This window comes from Carlito syrichta, unplaced genomic scaffold (genome assembly GCF_000164805.1).
Source record: "Carlito syrichta isolate Samal-C Ts95f unplaced genomic scaffold, Tarsius_syrichta-2.0.1 Scaffold305156, whole genome shotgun sequence".
NCBI classification, from domain to species: Eukaryota; Metazoa; Chordata; class Mammalia; order Primates; family Tarsiidae; genus Carlito; species Carlito syrichta.
This window is the reverse complement of record NW_007249252.1, coordinates 32,503-57,817: the sequence shown is the minus strand read 5'-3', so window position 1 is coordinate 57,817 and position 25,315 is coordinate 32,503. Positions and strand designations below refer to the sequence as shown.

The window sequence follows — 25,315 nt, the reverse complement described above, 5'->3', positions numbered from 1 at the left end:
TTAATAAAGTGCATTACTACTCTGCTAAAGGTACAGTAAGTCTTGGTCCGTGACTATGGAAAATATTTAAGATTCATTTAAAAGGTGGTGAGGGGTGAGATTCAGTTGCACCTTAAGTAATTACATTCCTGCACTACTGTAAGTTTACTGCCTTCATGTAAGAGAATTTAAATATTTTGATGATTATCAAAGGTGGTTACTCCAGAACTCTTTTCTAAAGATATTTCTAGTAAGAAGTTGAAGCCAGTGCTCTTTTACAGAAGTTATTACTGAAATGTATAAATGCAGTTCTAATACTTTTAATGAAATATGACACTTTTTAAGGAAGTCTAATAGAGTTTGTTGCAGAAAAGTCATTAATCTATTTCTCACGGAAAATATTATTCACAAACTGCACAGGCCAGTGTACCAACTTTTGAGCTGCAGGCATTTCAGCAGTTCACAGTTTTCTTTTCTCCTCCCAGGCAACAGATGGTAAACCATTAGTACATATTGTATAGCATTGGTCTCCCAGAAATTCATTCAATCACTCTTTTCCCCCCCTTTTAGCTCACTACTTAGATGCTGTCCGAGGTAAGATTTTTCTCACCAGTTTTATAAAAGAAGTATATTGTAAACAGAAAATATGCATGTGGGAAAGCAAGGGCGGTTTTTTGGTTTTTGTTCTTATTTTTTGGCAATCTTATTTAAGTGTAACATTGTCAGTTTCACATTATAATAGACGGACTAATAGGTCATTTGTTTTTGTGACATCAGTCACTGTTTGCCATATGATAAAATGGACTGATAAGCAGTATAAAGGTCTATCTTTTCTAGTCCTTATATTGAGTTGTGTGTCTGTGTTTGTGTATACGACACAGGTAATTATTAAATAAACTAGGTTTAGATGGCCGAACTTTTTATTTAACATAACAATATAGCTCTAAGTCCATATACTGGTGCTCTTACATCCTTACAAGGGCAGAAAATTTATCTCCCTAGAAGTACCCTCATCAGCTATCCCTCCAGGTATCTGCCTTTGACAGCGACGGCAAGGGTTTTTCTGTCAGATATACTGGTGGCTTATATTACCTCAACTTCAGAAAGTTGAATAACTCTCAATTTATCCTTAATTTCTACTTATTCACTGTCTCTCTATTAAAATAGAACTCCATAAATTCCCTTCTCAAAATCATGAGTATATTATATACATAAAAGTATTTATATATTCTGATAGACATCTATTATTTTATTTTAAACTTTTTTCTTCCTCTGGTCTGTTATTAGTTTCTTGGAAAACCACTTGGGAAAAATTGGGTTACTTCTACAGATTTTTGTTTTACTCTTTATACTTCTGGAATTTTCTTTCAAAGTCAGGAAATAAAAATAATATTGTTTGGACTATTCCCAGTAAAATCTGGGTCTTGTCTTATATTGCTACTGGGAAAAATATCCAGAAGATTTATGCTATTATCACTGTTTCTGTTCATCTGCCCACTGAGCACTTGGCACATGCGCAGTTACCCTTTGGTAAAGTCAAAATCCAAATTACTGGTAGAAAGAGTAAGGCATATCTGAGAAATTAAAAGTCTAAAGAGGAACCACTGTCAGTGTTAGTGCTTCATCAATGGTTAAAAGTCATTTAAACACTTCACTTTCCTCTTGACTTTTTTCCAGTTATTCTTTAGAATTCAGAAAGTCTAAATCTGGCATGCATTAATTTCATAAACATTTGTTTAGCACTTATATCATCGTTGCAGGCATAATATTGTATAAGTTTTTGAGAGACATTCATAGAAGTAAAAAATTTCAATCCTTAGTCTAAGGATCAATAATAATCTTGAAGAAAAAAAGCTGAAAATGTGTAAAGCAGCTGCAGGACACTTCTAAGACACCATATGAGCAAATACTTAATGGTGTGGTCTGAACATTATACAAGCACACCTAAATCCTAAAGCAATACATCACCAGGGAAAAATAAGCACAGGCTAGAAGTAGTTAGAGAAAGTTTCTCTTCATAGAAACTGCTGGATTTTTTTCAACTTATTGTCCATAACTAGATACAGCATTATCCAGTTTGATTGAGATGAGGAGATATGCTTATTGAATAGGAAAAAAGTAACATTTCTTGTCCCCACCATAGTTTTCTTTCTATCTGAACCAGAGATTGGGAATTGGGGTTAGCATTAATAAAGCTTAATTGGCTCTCTAAGGAAAACCACTGCAGAGTAAGGGATAACAAGTTCCCTGAGAAGGTTTTGCAAGCAAGCAAGCTCTTCTTCCATTTATTCACCACCTCATCTGAATGGAGCCCAGATGATTGGATGCTTCCCTGTAGGCAGATACATCATTGTTGGCCAATGTCATTCTGATGTATTTGTGATTGTTATTCTCTGTTGTCTTTTCAGATGGCTGTCCAGGGCTCTGCTTTGGAAATGGACGATGTACCCTGGATCAAAATGGTTGGCACTGTGTCTGCCAGGTGGGTTGGAGTGGGACAGGCTGCAATGTTGTCATGGAAATGCTTTGTGGAGATAACTTGGACAACGATGGAGGTGAGTCATTTTTAAAATGTTCACATAAGAAAGAAATAGCCCAGCCTATAGCAAAGTGGTGACCAATCTGGCCAAGGATGAAAATTAGGAATCTCCAAAATAAGTAATATTGAGTTATATAGGGTAATACTATTTTTAATATTAGTCATATTAAAAAGACATTACTTATCGAGTGTTTTTTTATGACCAGGCAATATTCCAAATTTTTTCATGCATTATGTCTCATTTAATTCTTGCAATAACTCTATAAGGTATTGGTACTATTATTTTTCCTACTTATAAATGGGAATGGTAAGTGACTTATCCAATAGTAAGTGACTTATCCATTAGCGACTTATCAAATAGTAAGTGACTTATCCATTTGCTCTGTCACACAGCTAGAATGTAACAGAGCAAAAGTTCTGATTCAGAGCTGTATGACTTCAGCGTCTGTTTTCTTAACTACTACACTATACTACCTCCCATACTCATGGCATTTATTATACCAAATTCAATTAACATACCACTGTTTAAGCTGTTAGATGTTAGTGTAGCTTGCACTACATGCACTATTAAAATTCTGTTCTTTGTTCTCATCATTTAGAGTTCCTTCCTGTGTCTCTATCTCTTAGTAATACTTTATACCTTTCACAGGACACAGCATCAAGACAATTCACAATAGAATTTTTAATATTTAATTCAAGAGCTACACATGGTATTTTAAAAAGCAACATGTGGCTCCAAGGTTTCAGGGTGACCACTTCTCACTTAGTCAAGTCAACAAAGCATTAATGCACAGTATAACCAGACCTCACAACCGCCCAAACCACTTCTGAGTAAGCCTAAAACAACAAATCCTCACTTTCTACATACTTTCTACTCAAAGAAATATGAAGTAAAAAAGTTTTTTTAATTTCTGTATATTAGCTTAAAATAAAATATGTTACTAAATTTGACTCCTCAAATTTCCATATCTGTTTACACAATTGTATTCCTTGTCATTTGAATCCAAAGATGGGGCTTAAATCAATAAGGTGGCAGTCATTGTCTAAGCACCATGTTGACTTTTAGGAGTTTCTTCCTTTACTTGTTCTGGCTAGCAGTTAACGTTAAAAATTTATAAGATCTTATCAAAATTAAGTGGAAGTAACTTTGTAATTAAGAACACAGAGCACTGAAGTCAGACTGTCTGGATTCAAATATTAGCTCTGACTTATACTGGCTTTATGATTTGGGGCAAGTTTCTTGATGTGACTGTGCTTCAATTTCCTTATCTCTGAAATAGAGTTGATAATACTAACTGTCTAATAGGGTTGTTATAAGTATTAAATAGGATATTTCAAGTGAACCACCTAGAAGATAATAAACTACACAAATACACACACACACACACACACACACACACACACACTTAAAATAGATCATTTTCCAAAGAAATTGTTTCCTACCCACTCTTGTTTTGGAAGCCAGAGTGAAATTTTCGATTAAATGATACATTGAAAAGCTACTTAATTAATTTATATGACTCTCCAGGGCTCATCTTCATTTTCCTTTTTGCTTTTTTGTTGTTGTTGTTTTAGTTTTTTTGTTTTTTGTTTTTTGTTTTTGAGTTGGAGTCTCACTCTGTCACCCATACTGGAGTGCAGTGGCCGCTCCCGGCCACCGCAGCCTCGACCTGCTGGGCTCCGGCGATCCTTCCGCCTCAGCCTTTCGAGTAGCCAGAATTACAGGCATGCACTACCACGCCAGGCTGATTTTTTGATTTATTGTAGAGATGAGGTCTCGCTGCCCAGGCAGGTCTCGAACCCACGGGCTCAGGCAATCCACTCACCTCAGCCTGAGGTGCGGGATTACAGGCTGAGCCACCGAGCCCGGCTCTTTTTGTTCTTTTCCTTCTATGCCCCTTACCTGATATGCCCTCACCTCTTTTCCACTCGTCATTCTCTGTCCATCATTTAAGCCTCAACTCCAGCCACATCTTCCATAAAACTTCTGACATCAACCTCCTCAATCACTTGTGGTGCTTATAATATGCACCATATTGTCGATGCTTAATTATATTCTGTCTATAAGAATTTCTTGTTGCATGTTAAGTTTGACCCATGGTCCATAGTTATATGCCCAATGTAATTAGTGATAATAGTACCTCACTTATAGTCAGTATTTACTATGTGCCAGGCATTGTGCTGATCCCTTTATATGAATTATTTTATTTAATCCTCATGATATAGGGACTAATATTGACACTAATTTACATGTCAAGAAACTGAGGCACTGAGAGATAAGTTGTTAAAGATCATATAACAAGAAGATAATAGATCTTGAGTATAAATCTAGGTGGTCTGCTTCATTTTTAAAAGCATTGGGTATAATAATAGGGATTTCTCAGTTGATGTATTGATTCAAAGCTTATACTCAGAAAGTGCATTACCAACCTATTCAATTATAATTTCTGGCTCAGTTAAGGTTGAGCCAAAATAAGTTTCTTGCATTAGTAAAGTAATAAAAATAATTGAATATTTCATTATCAAGCATTTTTATGGTCTCAAAGCATCTCAAGGCAGCCAAAAATGTATAATGAGTTGATCAATTAAATATTAATGATTAATGGGTTATCAATTCTCAGTGTCTGTGGTATACCTAGATACAGAAGATATAGAAGATTTTACTGAATGCATATTGACCTCTGAATATTCCTTTAAACTGCACATCTATATGTGAATTAAAAGTCAAAGATCCTGGTATGAATTCAGTATAGTTTTATGATTATCTCTTTAGGGAGTAGAGGGGAAAGGCTCCTTTAGAGTTCTAATTATCATTTTTCCCTATAGTAGGATTAAGATGATATTGATGATAAATATAGATTCAGTTCTACTTTGAGATGGATAGACGAATTGAATAACCTCTGAAAGCCCATGACTAATATTTTAGACCAATAATTCCATTTTTATACAGTTTAAATATTCCCCCAATAAATACATTAAATGCCTTTCCTTTAATAGCCTCAGCTTTCCAGCTATCCAGAATGGCTGTTTTCATTTAGTTGACTACAACTAAGGATTGATATTTGCATACTTGTCTGTGTATATGTGTTTATGTGTGTGTTTATTAAATCAAAGAGCACCAATTGAAACTTTTTGAAAAAAAAGTCCTAATTTTTAACATGTAATTCTTAACAAATCTTCCCAATCAAAAAAAAAAATCACTCTCAAGTAGCTGCTACCTGATTACTTCGTATTATAGCAGATACTTAGAGTGGCAGGATTTTTTTTTTTTTTTTTGCATTCTAATCAGCTTTGAATACTCATTAGCATTGCTGCTACTTCCTGCAGCTTTGACTTTAGTTACACTCTGATTCAACACATTGTGCCTCTTAGTAACTAATTGGGCTGCATTGAGTATGTGGGTGCCACAGCTGGGCCAGAAGCTACCTAAGAGCTCCTCGAGCAGTAAAAACAGAACAGAGAACAAATAACCTTTGGATTTCTTTTTTCTTAATATGCAAAAATGGAAAGCTATCTACATATTGTATTTATAAGAACTAATTACTATAGAAGTCACAAACCTATCAAAGGTCTTGTGACCTCATTTATCCCTTTAGTCAGTAAGCACCTACCACATGTACAACCCTGTGCTTGGAGGAGGAAACTTAACATTATTAAACTTAACATTTTCATTTTTAAATCAAGTGTTCTGATTTGGGGAGAAAAAAGTTTGAACATTATATTAACTGAGTCAGACTAACTAAAACAAAGAATAGTGAGGAGAAGCTAGAACTATGCAACATTAAAGTATATTTGAAAATTATGATAATTAAAGCAAAGTGGTACTGATGAAAGAATAGACAGATTGGTACAACTAAATAAAAGCTCTAGAACACACTCAAGTACTAATAAAAAATTTAGTATATTATAAAACCAGCATCAGACCAGGTACAATGGCTCAGACCTGTAATCCCAGCACTTTGGGAGGCTGAAGTGAGAGGATCACTTGAGCCCAGGAGTTCAAGACCAACCCGGGCAACAAAGAGAGACCGTGTCTCTACAAAAATAAAAAATAAGCCAGGCACAGTGGTATGTGCTTGTAGTCATAGCCTCTCAGGAGGCTGAGGCAGGAGGGTCACTTGAGTCCAGGAGTTCAAGGCTGCAGTGAGTTATGATGGTGCCACTGCATTCCTGCCTGGGCAACAGAGCAAGACTTTATCTCAAATAAATAAGTAAATAAATAAATCTAGCACTAAAAAATAAGTGGGGAAATGAAGCATTATTGAATAAACGCACCAACCCAGATGCCCATAAAAGTGGACTGGATAAAGAAAATGTGGAATATTACACAGCCAAAAAGGAAAACAAAATCATGTCCTTTGCAGCAACATGGATGCAACTGGAGACCATCATAATAAGTGAACTATCACAGAAACAAAAAAAACTGAACACCACATGTTCTCACTCATAAGCAGGTCCTGATTACTGGTCACACGAACACAAAGATGGACACAATAGATGCTGAACACTGCTAAAAGATGAAGAGAGGAAAGAGGGATACAGGGCACACAATCACACACTGGGTACCAGGTTCACTATCAGGGGAAGAGAGGGCTCGCTAAAAGCCCAAACCTCACCTGCACACAATTTACTTATGTAGTAAATCCTCATACGTACCCCACAATTCTAAAGTAAAATAAAATGATTTTTAAAATAAATGGTGCTGGGATAGCTATTAAGAAAAATACCTTAGATTTTCAATTCATACTGTATAGCAAAAGAATAAGATTAAAGAATCCAACTGTATTAATGAGTTAAAGGTAAAAGAAAAACACAATTCGAGAAATATATAGGTGACAGATATTACAAAGGAAAATACTTCTTAAATATGAAAGCAAAGGAAGAAACCACAATAGAAGAAAAACAACAAATTTGACTTAGTAAAAATTTAAAACTTTTTAACGATGTTTAGCTAAATTTATAGATCATCCAATACCTAAATATTTGGAGACACCAAAATCTGCGTTGTCTGACATGGTGCTACTAGCCACATGTGAGTATTTAAATTTAACTTAACATTAAAAATACATTTTCTCCATTGTATTAGTGACATCTCAAGTCCTCAAAAACCACATGAGACTAGTAACTACTGTATTGGATAGCACAGTACTAGAATATTCCCATCTCCAGGAAAAGTTCTATTGGATAGTGTTGATCCAAAGATTTCACTCAAATGTTTACCTTTAAGCCAAGCATTTCACATGAAATACTCAGTTTCCCATTCATTCATTATTCCTTGCCAAGTATTGTGCTTGGCACTGGGGAGAAAATGATAAACAAGACAAGTTTCTGCCTTTGTGGAGCTTATAGTCTAGCAAGAAAGACAGATATTAAACAAGAATCCACACAAATATGAGAAGACTTTAGAAAGTTTGTGGAAAAGTAGAATTAAAAGATAAAGATAAAAATATAAACTTTATTTCTCAACATAAGCTCTGTCAAGTTCATGACACTTTTGTAAGCAATGATACAAGCCATTTAGTCCATCCCTAAAGAACTGAAGTTTCTAGGAATTCAACCACATCCATGAAATCTTTTTTACAGTATTAACTGTAGAACAATGAGTGCCCTTTACAGAATTTTTAAGATTAGGAAACATAAAGAAGTCAGAAAGAGCTAAATCAGGACTGTAAGGTGGATGCTTAATGATTCCCCATCGAAACTCTTGCAAAAATTGCCCATGTTTGATGAGAGGAACAAGCAGAAGCATTGTTGTGGTGGAGAAAGACTCTCTGATGGAGCTTTCCTGGGTGTTTTTCTGCTAAAACTTTGGTTAACCTTCTCAAAACACTCTCATAATAAGCAGATGTTATCTTTATTTGGCGGCCTAGAAAGTCAAAAAGCAAAACGCCCTGGGTATCCCAGAAAACTGTTGCCATGACCTTTGTTCTTGAGCCATCCACTTTTGCTTTGACTGAACCATTTCCACTTCTTGGTAGCTTTGATTGTGTTTTGTCTTCAGGAGCATACTGGTAAAGCCATCTTTCATCTCCTGTTCAATTCTTTGAAGAGATGCTTCAGGATCTTGGTCCCACTTATTTAAAATTTCCATTGAAATCTGGACTCTTTTCTGCAGCTCATCTGGGCACAACTGTTCTGGTACCCATTGAGTGGAAAATTTGCTCAACTTTAATTTTTCAGTCAGAAATGTGTAAGCTGAACCAATTGAGATGTCCATGGTATTGAGTATTGTTTCTATTACTGATTGTCAGTCCTCTTCAATTAAGACATGAAAAGGATTATTTTTTCCTCACATATTGACGTGAATTGTCTGCCACTGAGGGCTTCACCTGCAACAATATCTCGTCCCTTCTTAAATTAAGTTATCCATTTGTAAACTGCTGATTTCTTTGGGGCATTGTCCCCATAAACTTTTAGTAAAGCATTAATGATTTCGCCATTCTTTTACCCAAGATTTACCCTAAATTTAATGTTTGTTCTTTCTTCAATTTTAGCAGAATTCATGCTCAGTTGGGGCTTTTTTCAAACTGATGTCGTATCCTTCTTCGTGCTTCAAACTATCTCCTATTTAAGACATGTTTTAACAAGTTTATTTGGTGCATAGAAATTTGAACTACATACATAGTTTTTTCATAATATGCATTTTCCACGATCTTTTTGAGAAGACCCTTTATAGCTATATATTTACAACTGAGATGAGTTCTAGAAAAGTTTTAGGGTGCTATAAATGTGCGTGGGGACCTAGCCTAAGTATAGGTGGTGAGTCAAGGGAAGAATGTTCCAGGTAGAAGAAACAACATGTACAAATGTCCTGAGGTAAAAATGTACTAGGCTCTTCTAGGAAGTAAAAGTCTGGAACATGAGTCAGAGAGAAATTAGTATATAAAAGTAGGCATTAGCCATATCATACAGAACGTTGTGGGTTTTACACGACCTTTAGTTATCAAAGATTCCATTTTATTCACTCTAGTTGTAGAGAGAACGTGGTCTCTGATATTGTGGATTGTCAAGGAGGTTCAAAAGAGTGATTAAGAATAAGAATGTTTAATCAAAACAGAATTTTTGTCTGATTTTTAAAGTATTTGTCACATGATGAGCCAAGCTTCTCTGGTATAAACTCTTCCCATGGTCTATATTTATATTCATTGATAAGATCAGGAAGTTAATTGCCTAAAAGAGAATGGTCTTCCAAGAATCATTCTTCATAACAAATCACCATTTGTTACAAGCAATAACTATTTGCAAGCTTCTTTTATGATGTAGTCTTTCTAAATCTAGAAAGCAGTACAATGTGTGAGTTAGGAACACATGGAAGTGCATGGATCAGTGAGCCTCATGTCTTGAGCAGCACCAGCACACTGCAGTGTTGAATAAGTACGAGAATGAAAGAGAAGGGGCAATGAGTTGATAACATTTACTCTATTTAAGGGCCAGACATCTACATTGACTGTTGAGATGTGGCTAACATCAGAAAACGCATTCCTAATTATTCTCTTCTGATTATACCCCCCAAATTTCCAACCCATTTATTAAAAGATGATCACTTAGTTATGGTGATAGAGCTTAAACTGCCAAGTGCTCCCAGATGCAAGTGGAAGATGGAAAATCTAAGTTCACCATGGTATGTCTGGGACTGTCACATCATCTGTCAACTAAGGCTACTAATACTTGACATCTTCTTACTTTGCAGTGGTGAAAATGAATGAGATAATGCTTGAAATACAATAATTTAAAGTGTAGCATCCATGAAGATTTTATTAATAACATATTTTGATGCATTAGTTGAATGTTTATTAATTTCTAGGCAAATTTACAAATATCACAGAAATAGGATTTTTAGGGTGTCCATTTATTCATTTAACAAATATTTATTAAATGCTTTCTTTTAGCCAGGAACTGTTCTAGTCATTGAGAAAATTGCAATGCATGAAAAAGACAAAATCCATGCCTTCATGAAGATTATTTTTCTAGCTACAAGAAACAAACAAAAAAACCACATTTTTAAAATATATAGAAAGATAGAAGGTGGTAAAGGCAATAGAGAAAACAATTTTTAAAATAAAAAAAAAAAAACAGGCCAGAAAAGGATATGGAATGTAGTCCAAGGGTGGAATTTTAACTAAGGTGGTCAGAGAAAGTCTGAGATTACACTTAAATAAAGATTCAAAGGAGGTGATGGTTAAACCATGTTGATATCAGGGAGAAGAACGTTCCAGCAATATGAATAGTATGTGCAAAGGCCCTGAGGTAAGACTTTGCCTGAGGCAATTAAGGAACAGCCAGAGGGCTGGTAAGATTGCAGTGGAGTGGGAAGGAGGTTGATGGCTAACAGGTAAGATCTGAGAAGTAAGAGGGAGACAACAAAGAATCAGTTGTAAGTCACTGTCAGAACTTGGGCTTTGACTCTAAATGATATGGGAAGCCATTGATGGCAGGTGGGGACTGGAAGGACATGTATGTTAGTGGCATACAAACAATTTATTTTCCCAACTCAGAAAAATGTAATAGTATGTATTTATAGCAATAACAATGATTTGGGCAAGACAAATCCTGAGTACACTTGAGTCTCTCCCACTTTCTTTTTACTAATACAGCAAAATTCTGGAGTGAAAGTTAGCCTGAATAACTGAAAAAGACAAAAAGAAGTATAGACTATTTCCAAACGAAATACGGTCATATTACCTTCACTGCATATAACAGTGACAACTAAGCTAACAGGAAGGCCTAGTAGGGGGTTTGCTTTACTAAAGAGTGATAAATCTAACTCATAAGTGTACCCTGAATATTAATCATAATAAGAAAAGGATAGGCAGTAGTGGGACACTGCCAGGGGAGAGTGTAGGGGAAACACATTACATCAATAGGGGTACCTGATCTCAAACCAGTAAAGTGGGAACCAAAGGAAGGCCCAAATATTACCTGTACCATGACCACTTATCTGCCTAATCCTGAATTGTACCCCGCATTTTTAAAATAAAAATTTTAAAAGAGTTACGAATCACTTCTACCTAGTCCACTGCTTATGGTTTTCTAAAATGCCTGAGATTTTGTTTTCCTGTGTCATTGGAATAATTAGCCCTTCAATTTTAGTAATTTGCTTGGTTGGCAGACCCTCTGTTCTATAGATGCTGAAAAGGTTAAGCTTTAATCCAACCCCTGTCCAAATGGTGACAAATTCTGAATCAGTGAAATTCAGTGAATGAAAATTTTCTGTAGTATTATTGTTGTTATCCTCATCTTACAGATATGAAAACTGAGAAGCCAAGAGATGAACTGACTTGTCCAGAATCATATACATCATAACTGGCAAGGTCAAGATTAGAGCCAAAGTAGTCTGTTTTTGTTTTTGTTTCTGTTTTTTCACCTTAACCACTTCATGTGCTTTATATACCAATGTATAGTCAGGCACATGGAAATTCTATAGCCTAGATCAGTCCTAGTAATACTCACTGCTTAGATGATGATGCTGAATATGTGATTTGCAGTCATAACACTAGATGTTGATATGACTCCCAGATTACTTTCAACTGCGCGACCACATTTAGCCTCACCTTCTTTGTTTGTAAAATGGAGATGAGAATGTTTATCTAACAGGGTTGTTGCAGGGATTAGTTGAGATAATATATATGCAAGTACCTGGAGCCTGGCAAATATTAGCTTATGTTTCAAAATCCTTTTGGATAACCTACCGTGAATTAGCTGCCCATTAATATCAGGGCAATAATATGTCCCCAAAGGATATACATTTGTAAATTCATTGTCAGGATTAGAAAATTATGGGTTTGCCCTGTATCACTCATACTTCTTTGTATATTTCATCTTTCAACCAAGGGCATACAATTAGTGGGCAGAGTTTAATTGTGATGGCTTGATCATATAGCAAAGAAACTAGTGTCCTTGATCTTCAGCAGCATCAACTGAGCCAACTGGCATAATGCCAAAGTGGTTGGCAAAGCTAGGATCAGTGAATGCCATGTTTAGTTCTTCAAGACAGTGTAACCTCCCTCTTTTTAGCTACCCATTATTTTATCCTTTTTAAAGGAACAGATCCTAAAAGTAAAATCAGTAACATTTGATATATCCATGTCTGATACCCTGAGTTTGGCTGTCAGTAGCATATCCCAGCTTCCAACTCAGAACAATAAAAGAATCATTAATAGCAAAAAATAAAGAAAGAAAACAGTGTGACTGTCATTTGCACTTCTTTGTAACAGTCTAGACATACTGTATGGGGTGTTATTCAATGTGATAATTGGTAAGTATATCTTTGCCCATGTACTGGGCTTACCTATGAATTATAATATTGGGTTTGCATGCCATTATTGGTCTGCTTGCCTGCAGTCTTTCCAGATTCAACAAGAGCCTTGCTGTTCTCTCAGAAAACAGAGGTCTTAGCGTCCCCGCCCTGTAAAATAGGTTATTATTAAATATAAAACATTATCTTGAAATCGGTTGCACATAACTAGATGAGAATGTGAGGGCCAATTTTGAATTGGCTCTATGTTTAGTTTTAGGATCCAGTTTTAAAGATCATTTGGCATTAGTATTTACTTAATATCCATTTCTTTTCAAAAATAAGTTGGAATTGTGTGGTTGACAGGTTGAAACCTGTGAATGCCCAATATGATTATTACTAGTACATTTGTTAATATTTGCCAGGCATGACACTAGGTACTTTCACATATATTATCTTAATAATGACAAATTCACTATTAAATAATGTAGAAGTAACTGCCCATTTGCAAAGCAGTTTTTCATTGTTTATGCACCAATCCAGACATCGGAGAAATCTTTTAATCAGCCTGTTATTTTTGCCAGATTTTCAGTGCATCCAGATGTTTAATTAGCAGAGTGAAGAGATAATGTGCTAATAAGAGGCTGAGAACAACGTATTGAAGGGAGAAGTGGTAGTGACATCTCGAATCTACAGAGAATCTGTTAATATAATTTGCTGAATGACGGGAGAAAGAGGAGTAGAAGGGAACTTCTTACTGAAACAAATCCACACTAAAAAGTTAGTCATCAGTGAAAAAGAAATATGTATACAGAGAAATAGAAATCAGGGGCAAAAATACATTGAACAAAACAGGAAAGGCAAGAAAGAAGCAAACTGCATTTTAAATCAAAGTAGTGTCTATAGTACAGGGAATTTGAAAGGACCACATGTGGGGAAAAATATTTCCTGGATGCCCTAGGGCTGCTGTTCCAAACGCCTACTCTCTTGGTGTTCCTGGCTTTCATTGCCCCCAGCTGTGGTATACACACACACACACACACACACACACACACACACACACACACACACACACACACCCCGCCTTTAGCTCCACTGGTGCAGCCATGTGGGGGAAGAGAGCAAGCAAAGGAGCTACAGGAAGCCAGAGCCAGTAACTTGCTGCAGCAGCCTTAAGGAGACGGCGATATATCTGAACCTTCCTATTCCACTGCAATCCAAGATTAGCATCTTCATATTTATTCTTGTTTAACAACTGAATTAGAGTCACTTGCCTGCCTGCTTTAAGGACCTTGGAAGGACTTTAATTTTTTTGCTTATTGGGCGTGTAAGGAAGTGTTCATATGCTCCGTTAATCACTCCTTTGTGCATGTAACTTAGCACTTCTTACATTTTCGCTAGTATAAGAGTCAGCTGTATATAAACCTGTTTCTTCAACTAAGCCCTGAGCTCCTAAAAACAAAAGAAAGGCCTTCTTATCTTTTACCTCCCCAAAAACTTAACAGTATTTTACACCTACTAGATTCTCAATCATCTCCCCTTCTCATGGAACCCTTGTGCCCCCACAACATTCCTCTACCAAAGAATGAAGCCTTTATGTGAGTTTCTTTCTTGATACAACATTGGATTCAAGAGTCTAGAACAAATGGTGAAGGCCCAGAAAATGAAACAGAGAGCGACTCATCACATTCCAGTGTCTCAGGTTTAGAAGTAATTGTATTTTTTTAGAAAACTGCTGTTAGGCATAAGTAGACTCTAGTTGCTTCTACAAATTCCTAAAAAAGTGGTTCTGCAACTTGTGTGCTTCAGAATCACCCATAATCACTCAGATTAAGTGTGCATAATATTGGGCTCTGTAGAAATTCTGATTCAGTAGGTGGAGCTCAAGAATATGCAAATTTCGTAAGCTCCCCAGGTAATTGACTACATATTTGAAAATCACTGCCCTAGATACTTTTGTCACCGTGAGAATTCCAACCTCCATTTTGAGAATTACTAGTAGACAAAAATACCGGAAGAATTTTTTTAAAAATACAAACTCGCATGGCAAATACTTGTTAATTGGGTGCTCATAGATGTACTAGGTGTCATTACAAGAAATCATTGCTATTCTGAAGGAATGGTCTCACTGAGGAAGAAGAAAACTTCCAAAGAGTGATACCTAATAGAATACTCTACCCAAAAGCTAAATTATAAATTATAAGTATGTAAACTATATCCTACAGCTGATAAGTGCTCAAGAATTTAGGAAAGAAAGATTGATAAACAAAATAGCTTGAATTTCTCTGAGGTGCCGTATGAACTCAGAGTGAGTGATAATTCATGAAAAACATGCAAATTTAACACATTCTAAACTCAGAATATGGTAGATTATCTTTGGCTATATTTTAGATTTTTCTCCATTTATAAATATTTTAAACTATGCTCTTTCTGTTAAAGCTAAATATTAATTTGGTTTGGGGTTTTGTTTTGTTTTTCAGATGGTTTGACTGATTGTGTGGACCCTGATTGTTGTCAACAAAGCAACTGTTATGTAAGTCCTCTTTGTCAGGGCTCACCAGATCCTCTTGACCTCATTCAGCAAAGCCAACCTCTCTTCTCTCAGCATACTTCAAGACTTTTCTATGATCGAATCAAATTCCTCATTGGCAAGGACAGTACTCATGTCATTTCTCCAGAGATTTCATTCGACAGCAGGTATATATGTATTTATTTTATTCTTTAGTGAACCATAATCATGTTTTTCCTTGACTCTGAAAAGAAGATACCTTCTAAACATCAGGTTACTTCCCATCATACACAATATACATTGATTTTTTTTTTTTTTTTTTTTGCTACTTCTCTGGAAAGCCTAAGCCCTTACTGATTAATTAAGGGAAAAGCTCATTTCTAGAGATTGTGTATTGTAAAAGTTATGTGTGTGTGTGTGTGTGTGTGTGTGTGTGTGTGTGTGTGTGTGTGTGTGTGTTGATGTATGTATATGCATAAACCTATATGGCTTTTTAATAACAAAGGCAGTAGGGAAATATAATTTGTGAATATATTGTTTAGCTTCTGGATTGAGTCCTTTAAAAAGTTGTTGAGTTTCAAAAGCTATATTTTAAGTTTTATTTTATGATGAAAAATATTTCCATATGAAAGGGTTGGATGAATTTGACATCTTAATGTGAAATGCAAGACTTGTGAAAATCTGTCTTCTAGGAAAGCTCAAGTGCATAAATTGTCACTTAAGGCCTAAGACCAAAGTCTAACCCATTGAGCAAAGAAATGTTTAAAAATCAGCTTACTTATATGAAGTGTAATAACATGAACTTACTCATTGGTATTCTCTGCTTTATCTTCATCAATGATATAATTTACTAATTGACACTAGACATTGGTACATCACTAAAGTCAACATTTCCCAGTTCAGAAATGTTCTTCTCTGTTCATTCCACAAGTGATATCACTGGCTTTCTAGACTATCACAGACAGAATTTTTTTTTAATCCTAGTAAGTATTTGTCCAGGAGCCTCTGTCTACATCCCACTCACTCACTTGCAGCCTATTGGGAGTTATCAATCCCCAGGAATAACTTGGTCAACAGTTAAATTTTTTTTTAATTTTATTTTATTTTAAAGTTGTGGGATATAAGTCAGGATTGAATACATAAGTGGTTCAGGTACAAGTGAAGTTTTGGACCTCCCATTGGACCTCACTTCACCTGGATTAGGATCAGGCACCCCATTGATGTTATATGCCCCCCATTCCCCTGGCAGTATCCTGCTACTGCCAATCCCTTTTTTGTATTATTATGATAGGTATTCAGGGTCCACTTATGAGTGAGAACACGCGATCTCTGTTCTTTGTTTCTGTGATAGATCACTAGGTATGATAGACTCCAAGTGGGAATTTACATTATTCACAAGAGTTTATATTTATACCAATCTACAATTAATTATACTCTAAGAAAATTACAACTCTATCTTGACCTATACACAGTAGAAAAAGAATTTTAAGAAATATGCATGGAAATTTCAAATACTCAACTATCTTCACTTTAGTTGTATACTAGAACTATTATTGAAACTTAAAACTTTATTTTTATTATTGTGTAGTTTTGACTCTTTAGGTCTCTGACAGAACCTAAAACCTAAATGGCAATACGTCAAAACAAAAGGGCTTTTCTGTCAGGGGATCTAGTCAAAGTTTGCCTTCTTCTAAGAGATTTAGTCATCCTCATTTTGAAGTGCTCCTCCCAGCTCAATTACAACTATGGGATATTATTTATTATACACAAGAGAAACAAAAAGAATAAAAAAGCAGCCATTATTGCCATTTTCCTATTTAAGGTAAGAGATAAGTCATCAACTCTGTAGCTTTCTCCACACTTAGAGAGAAGTCCGTACAAAAAAAAAAAGAAAAGAAAAAGTGAAAGAAATAACAACCTCCATGACATGGAGATGTGCTAAATGACTCACTGAATTTAAGTAAGGGGAGAAAGTCAGGACCTGAGAGACACAAGAGACAAGCCATTGTGACCTAGAGCAGAGCATTTGAGCAATAAACTTAGAAATGTCAGGACAAACTGAAACCCCTGTGGTTCAGCTTCATGCTTCAGCAGTATTTGCCAGCCACTCAGAGTGAACAAGCCTATTACTTGTGGTGGTTAATGCCCTTCTCCTCCTTCTGATTTGATTGAGTTTTCCTCATTCTTTTGTAAAATGCTCCAAGTTATCATTTGGCTCTGCAAGTCATATTTAAATTCAGAACGATGGGTCTCCTTCATCCAGTGGTCTCAGCTATTACAGACATATCCATTCTGTCAGAAAAGGCACAGGCCTTTCCCAAGGAAAGTAGCTAAGGACAAGCAGTCTACATCTCCTTTGAAAAAAAATAAACACATGCATTTTTATTTGGGATATCTTTGGATAGTAGAAACCCAACTCTGAATACACACACACACACACACACACACACACACACACAACAGTTACACTCTTTTACACTTATATAGTACTTTTTAGTTTAAAAAGCACCATACATTATTTCATTTTATCCTCACATTATCCCTGTGAAGTGGGTACTTGTATTAAATGCACTTTATATATGAGGAAACTGAGGTTCAGAGAGTTGAAATAACTTGCCCCAAATCACACAGTCAGCAAACTTGCACTGTAACGAATCCTGTAACCTTCCCATCACACCATAGCTGCCCCGTTTCAATATGTCCTTAAATAAGCCTGGTGACGTGGACCAAATTTATACTAGGTAAATGATATCTGGGTCAGCACAAGAAAGCTAGAAACCAAATGATTTTTAAAAATCCATTTCAATTTAATATATTCCAATGACATCATCTACAAACTTCAAATCAGTGCTAATGAATTTCTTTGTAGAAGAACACAATTAAGTGACTCATGAAATGAGCCTTTTGCTACATGTAAATTGTTGTTGAGCACTTGCTATATGTCATGTCTTATATTAAGCTTTTACATGTGTTATTTAATCCTCATAAAAACCCTATATGGTAGGTACTATTACTATCTCCACTTTTCAAATGAAAAAAACAGAAACTGAGATGTCAAGTAATAAGTGACTTGCCTGAGATCACAATTAATGAGTATCAGAGCCAGGATTTGAACTCAGGCTGATAGCCTGATCTCTAAGCCACTATGCTATGCCACTTTGGCTACTTGGAAAGCTGGACTGACTGACCCTGAAAAGACTTATAACTCTTATACATCCCTGACTGTGGATTTACTCTTCTCAGACAGATCTAGGACACATATGTGTGCCATAATCAGGTGAACCATGTTCCTTTTTTGCTTTTGCTGCATAATTGAGAGAGAGCTGGGTAGACAGGTGAAGAAAGTGTTGCTAAGGAGCTTGTTTACCTACTGGCAAAATATGACCCACACAGCTGACTTGCTGCTGAGTTCTGGCCACCATCAGAAGCCTTTGGAGCTAAAGAGAGTGGCAAACAGGTGATTAAATGTTCTAAGAACACACAAAGGTTAAATAACTGTTCATCCTTGTGCATTTGAGGGAGACTAGACTTTCCTGTTCTGAGTTTGCTGCACTGGCATGTGAGTGCACATGGACTGTGCTCCTTCTGTAGCCCATGATGGTATAATGACAGCGTGAATATGCAGCCTGTCCACAGTTAAGATGAAGACCTTGGGCAGTCTCAACTGAGTTATCATTTTTCTCCTAAATGCATTTCACCCTATAGCCCAAGTTTCTTTTCTTCAATCTATTCCACACGTGACTACAAAGTAAACCACCTATTCTACATGCCCTGTATGACTTATTACTTTTTAATAATGTAAATAGGTAAACAGGAGCATTATTGATCTTCAGTGTCTAAGCATTTAATCACTATTAATAATGTAAAAGGTTTTTATAAATATGTAAAAACAGGAGTACATTAAACTAAACAACAGCAGTAATTTGCAAAGCCAGACATTTAACTCGACATCACTAATGGAGAAGTGCATTTAAAAAGCAAAGTCCTACCAGGGCTAGCACAACCACTGACAACAGGGTCTGGCTAGACTCATTTGTTTGTTTGGTAACCATGAGAGGCTGATTCACCACATCAATCCATGTCAAGTGTCCATATCAGAGGTTGCTTAAAATCAGCCCACAAATGCATTTTGTTTGGCCTGACATTTAGAAACTAGGAAATCTAACATGAATATATCTTCCTTCCCTAGAAAATGTACACCACTTGGCAACCCTGGGCTCGTGGCCATGGCATAGGTGGTCTGGAGCTGAGAGCTAGCTGTCCCTCAGGATGGGATATGACGTGCCTCTCTAGCTCACCACTCACTGTTTTCATTACATGTGGCTCACTTCCTTCACTTCCAGTGTCATGGCTGGCCTTGCTGGCATTTTAGTTTGTGATCTCTGATCAACATAGTTTCTATAACTTTTCTAGAAGCGATCTTAAGTGTTTCTATTTCTTTTTTATCTTTTTCCCTGAGGCCATTTACATATCCAATATTATCATTTCACTTCGTTTTTTGAACCTTTACTATGTTGGTTTAAAAAGAGAACAATGATGACTGAACGAGAAATAGAAATCACATTAATGGAAAAACATTTCTACTCTTAGTTCGCTGGAGTATCTGGATATGCCTCATGAATAAGTTGGTGTACACTCTGCCTCATACCTCAGGCTAATAATCTTCTCTGGGGCAGTGCGTCAGTTCCCACCATAGTAGAAACAAAAAGCCCACTTTTTATGAGAAGAATATGTGTGCTGACAGGCATTTGATGATTATATTTATCACTCAGAGTAAGTTTTAAGAACTGTTTAAAGTTCTAGAAATGTGTAACAGTCCTGCTGAATACAATTGTGGTGGCCCCTTCTGCCCTCCTTGGTGGAATGCCTACTTTTAGTTGAAAAGTTCTATAACTGGGACCAAACTTCGTACAATACTAAGCACATACCAGAAGTATTAACAGACTAAAAGATGAAGAGGTTAAACAAGATGATAGATTTCATCTAGTTCTAACTTTCTATGAAGTTGCTGTATTTCAGTTTCTTAGTTCACACTGGGATAAGCTTGTTAGCTTTGAATTGTACTCATTGCTACATCTTAAGCTATGTGAGGACAAGGACCAAGTCTGATTTGTTCCCTCCTTATTTTGAATATTCATTGCTATGTGGCAAACTACTTCAAGTGATGCATGAGTCTGTGAGGCAGGCATTCAGACGGAGAATGACTAGCATGGCTTATCTCTACTCCATAATGTTTGAGGCTTCAGCTAGGATGACTCAGCTGGAGGCTGAAACAGTGGATAGCAGCTGAGAATCTTTCTCTTTACATAAGCCTGTCTTTTTGGCTACTTGGGCTTCCCACGGGTATGGTAACCAGCCTTTCATTTGTCAGAGCTCTTATACAGTAGTGTAATGCTCCAAGAGTGAATATTCCAAGAGACAGGAAATAGAAGATGCCAGTCGCTTATGGCCTGAGTCCAGAAATTGTCATAGTGTCACTTGTGCCATATACTGTTAATCAAAGCAGTCACAGAGCTCACTCAGATTCAAGGAGGACATAAATCTTGATGAGAGAAGTATCAAAGAATTTTTGGCCATCTTTAATCTACCATACCACTGTATTTCAAATCCTAACACAGTACTTGACACAGAGTGGTAAAAACTGAGTGAGAGGCCTAGTTGTAGTGATTTTGAAGTGCAAATGCTCTTCTCACATTTGCTAATGTAAAACTAATCTTGGATGCCTAGAATACATAGATGATATCAGGACCTCAAATAAGCCAATTCCCCAATGTAGAACCAGCCTGAAGGTAAGATTACAGTTCTCCAAATAGCACAGGAACAAAATTCATAAAAGATGAAGTGATTATATAACAGTGGCAAAGTAATTACTTTTTTTAATTTATGATACATTCCACCATTGTTACAGCCCGCAAATAATTGACATCATTTATGACTTTGTATAAGCATCAGTAATTCTCTGTCGTCAGTGGGTTTGAAAATCAAAACTTAATTCCAAGAAAAACATAGAAAATGAAAAGAAATATCAGGAAGTAAGTAGGAAGACTGCTGTTACCTCACTCGCTTTGGTGTGCATCATTATTCCATCTCAAGAGAAAACCAAAGAGAAGTTCCCCCAAAACAAACTGTACTACAAATGCCTTGAGCATGGAATTCTTGGCAAACGCTTTATTTACCCATGACTTCCTCTTCCTTTACTGCACCCCACGCAATAATAAAATCTTGATTCTTCCTCCTGATTAGTCATGATGCCTAGTAATAACCATCATTACTTATCATAACTTGTTTAATAAAACATGCTTTTCGGCACTTAGTTGAGCTGCAAATTTATACCATCTAAAATCCTGTGAATGACAAAACAAGTTATTGTCCCAACACTGAGGTCAAGGGAAGGTTGCAGGAATATGGTCATTGCTGCAGAAGCTGCCAATCTTGAATAAAGACTGAGACTTAAGAATAACTATGCTTAGCCGGGCTCAGTGGCTCAGCCTGTAATCCCACGCCTTTGGGAGGCTGAGGTGAGTGGATTGCCTGAGCCCACAGGTTCGAGACCCTCCTGGGCAGCGAGACCTCATCTCTACAATAAATCAAAAAATCAGCCGGGCATGGTAGCGCATGCCTGTAATTCCAGCTACTCTGAAGGCTGAGGCGGAAGGATCGCCAGAGCCCAGCAGGCGAGGCTGCAGTGACGAGGCTGCAGTGGCCCAGTCTGGGCGACAGAGTGAGACTCCAACTCAAAAAAAAAAAAAAAAAAAGAAAGAATAACTATGCTTGACAGATACCAATCACTGTGCTTTAAGTATATATCTTATTAAAATATTAGTATTTCCAGGGTAACCGAGGACTTTATCAGAAGGAGATAGCAGAAATATCATACTTTCCTGCCTTTCTTAATGTAATATAATATTGTTTAGGAAAAAACTCTCAAACTGTGTTTTTCCTCTGCTCTCACACAACCACAACAATCATCAATGCAGAAGATTCCTGTAACCAAATGTGGGGGTTTTCCTCACACATCAAGCAGCAGACACCAGCTGGGCATCCTCTAATCCAATTCTGATACCATCTACCTGGAGATAGTGTCAAATTCCACAGGGTGTGGGCTGAGTCCCACAAGACTTCCTCTCCCCCTACCTCCCTCAGACACCAGTAGCAAGTCTGAATCTCTGAAACTTCTGACCAACAGGTTTCAAGTTGAGGTTTCCAAAACTTCCTCTTTGGGTTCAATTAATTTGCTGGAGCAGCTCACAGGGCTCAGGGAAACACGTTTACTGGTTTATTATAAAGGATATTACAAAGGATACAGATGAAGAGATGCATAGGGTGAGGTATGAGGGAAGGGGCGCAGAGCTTCCATGCCCTTCCTAGGTACACCACCCTCCAGGAACCTCCATGTCTTCAACTATCTGGAAGCTCTCTGAACCCTGTCCTCTGAGGTTTTTATGGAAGCTTCGTTACATAGGCATGATTGATATCCATGTAGAAATATCATTGGACAAAAAGGGGTATGAGATATGAGATCATACTAATAGACTGAGTAAGGAAACCTAGCAACACCTGTGTGTTCAGATTCTTCTTGGCCTGTCTGTGCAGCATTCCTTCCTCCAGAGTATGGGGCAAGACCCTCCCTGTAATGAGAGTCTTTTGACCCACAAACAGATTAGAGTACTGCCTTGGGCAGGTAAAAGGAGGACAGAAAAATATCAGAAGGAGAAAATCTGAGGCCTAAAGCATTCTAATGTTATAACAGAAGACTGTATTGACCCACAAACAGATTAGAGTACTGCCTTGGGCAGGTAAAAGGAGGACAGAAAAATATCAGAAGGAGAAAATCTGAGGCCTAAAGCATTCTAATGTTATAACAGAAGACTGTAACAAAAAGTTGTGGGGGTTATGAGGTAAAAACCATAGACAAACGCACACACGGAAAAAAAAAATATATATATATATCTTCACAAATACGCTGTTATCAATTCTTTTGTTGTTGTTGTTGTTGTTGTTGTTGTTTTGAGTTGGAGTCTCACTCTATCATCCAGGCTGGAGTGCAGTGGCACACTCACAGCCACCACAGCCTCAACCGCCTCAACCTGCTGGGCTCAGGTGATCCTTCCACGACATCCTTCCAAGTAGCTGGAACTACAGGCGGGCACTACCACATCCGCCTAATTTTTTGATTTATTGTAGAGGCAAGGTCTCACCAAGTTGCCCAGGCTGGCTTGAACCCCTGGGCTCAGGTAATTTTCTTGCCTCGGCCTCCCAAAGTGCTGGGATTACAGGCTTGAGCCATCGCTCCCACCTCAATTCATTTTTAAAGAGTGATGAAGGCAATATATTCATTTGTTCATTCAACGAATGTTTCTTCAGTCACTCTGTGCAAGGAACTGTGCAGATGGAGGTAAGAGAAAAACAGTCCCCTTAATCACAGAATTTACATTCCAGTGGCAGAAGCAGTTAAAATGTCAAGTAAATACAGAAATAATTTAAATAATTATGAATTGCAGTAAGTTCTATGAATCATGGAAAATCAGGTTTTTAAGAGCTTGGAGTTCATCAACTCAAGGGTCTCTGCGTTTATGGGTCAGACAGGTAACCTAAATTGATGTAAGACAAGAGTTGTTCTAGCAAATAAGACAACGTCATTAAACAATTATAGACGTGAGACTAACCTGGAAGTTTTCAGCAATAATCCAGAGGTGGACTAATTGGCTCAGGTAAACATGAAGACCTGCTGAAATTGACACACACTGGAGACTATTGATGACTTGCAAGAAAAATAAAAGCTTATTTGGATAGTGAACAACTTAACTATATGCAAGCAGTTTCATCCTTTGACATTTGGGGTTATAAATATTTTTTCTACAATTTAAAAATGTGTATACTAAACAGATAAATTCAAGAAAAAACAATTACTCATCAAAAAATCCCATTTACCACAATAAAATAATTCCCATTAACCACACTTTGGAGTCATTTATAACAATAGATCCTACGGTTTCTTTCAACATTATCCATATTGGGGAAGACTAATCATTTCATTCCTGAGATTTATGAACATTGTAATTTTTTTTGGTTCATTTCTTCATTCGATGATAGGCACTGTCCTAGGCTCTGGGTTATAGCAGACAAAGTCTCTTCCTCATACAGTCTAGTGAGGAAGATAAACAACAATGAAAAAGCTAAATGTCAGGAAAGTATAAGTACTGTCAAGTGAGACAAAGAAAGGTTAGTGACAGAGAATGATCATTTTAGACAGAGTAGTCCAGGACAGCCTCTCCGAAGAGGTGACAGTAGAGAAAAGCCCTCATAGCATTTATCTACATGTTAGATGACCTTGGCATGGATGTTTCTTGCCACCTGGACCCTTATGCACCAGATTTTCACATAAACTGGAACCTGCTACTGACTTTAAATCAAGATTCAGTGACATCATATGCAATGGAAAGGTAAAACAAACCTTTCTCAAGGAATTACTACATACTGGTTACTATACTAGGTTTTATTGATAAGCATATGGGCGGGGGGGCCTTCCCTCCAGGAATACAATGAGAGAATTGGAATACTTCAAAAAAACTGAATAGGATCTGGAAAGATAAATCAGCAACAGCCCTAGACCACTTAGTTGTGAAAGGGACTTTAAAAAATGCAAATCTTTGTCAATTAGTGTTGAACCTAGAAGACATCAAATATTGAGAAATCACTTACTGATGTGGAATTATGAGAAGGAAGTTATAAGGAAAGCCTATATTTTAGAATATTTAAAAGGAAATACATTGTTATTATTACAGTATCTAAGCATTCACAGGATTAAAATATGCAGTTTTGTTTATCTACAAGTAACTCCCAGAAGATCCACAACATTTATAATTTTTCTGAGGCACACATTTGAATCCATATGCTTTGTGTTTAACTTTTTCTTTCTTTTTTTTTTTTTTTTTTGAGTTGGAGTCTCACTCTGTCACCCAGACTGGAGTGCAGTGGCTGCTCCCAGCCACCGCAGCCTCGACCTGCTGGGCTCCGGCGATCCTTCCTTCTCAGCCTTCCGAGTAGCTGGAAT

The 25,315-nt window shown here is 36.8% G+C and overlaps 1 protein-coding gene across 1 annotated transcript in view; it reads left to right on the top strand.

Annotated features, from left to right (window-relative positions):
* Nucleotides 1–25,315, top strand: part of LOC103263558 (teneurin-1-like) — a gene marked incomplete at its 3' end in the record, with an annotated part of 116,796 nt that overhangs the window by 72,110 nt on the left and 19,371 nt on the right. Inside the window, exons 4-6 of the mRNA XM_008061234.1 lie at nucleotides 550–573; nucleotides 2,388–2,534; nucleotides 15,233–15,449. Coding sequence (XP_008059425.1) covers nucleotides 550–573; nucleotides 2,388–2,534; nucleotides 15,233–15,449 — 388 coding nt within the window. The remainder of the gene's footprint in view (nucleotides 1–549; nucleotides 574–2,387; nucleotides 2,535–15,232; nucleotides 15,450–25,315) is intronic.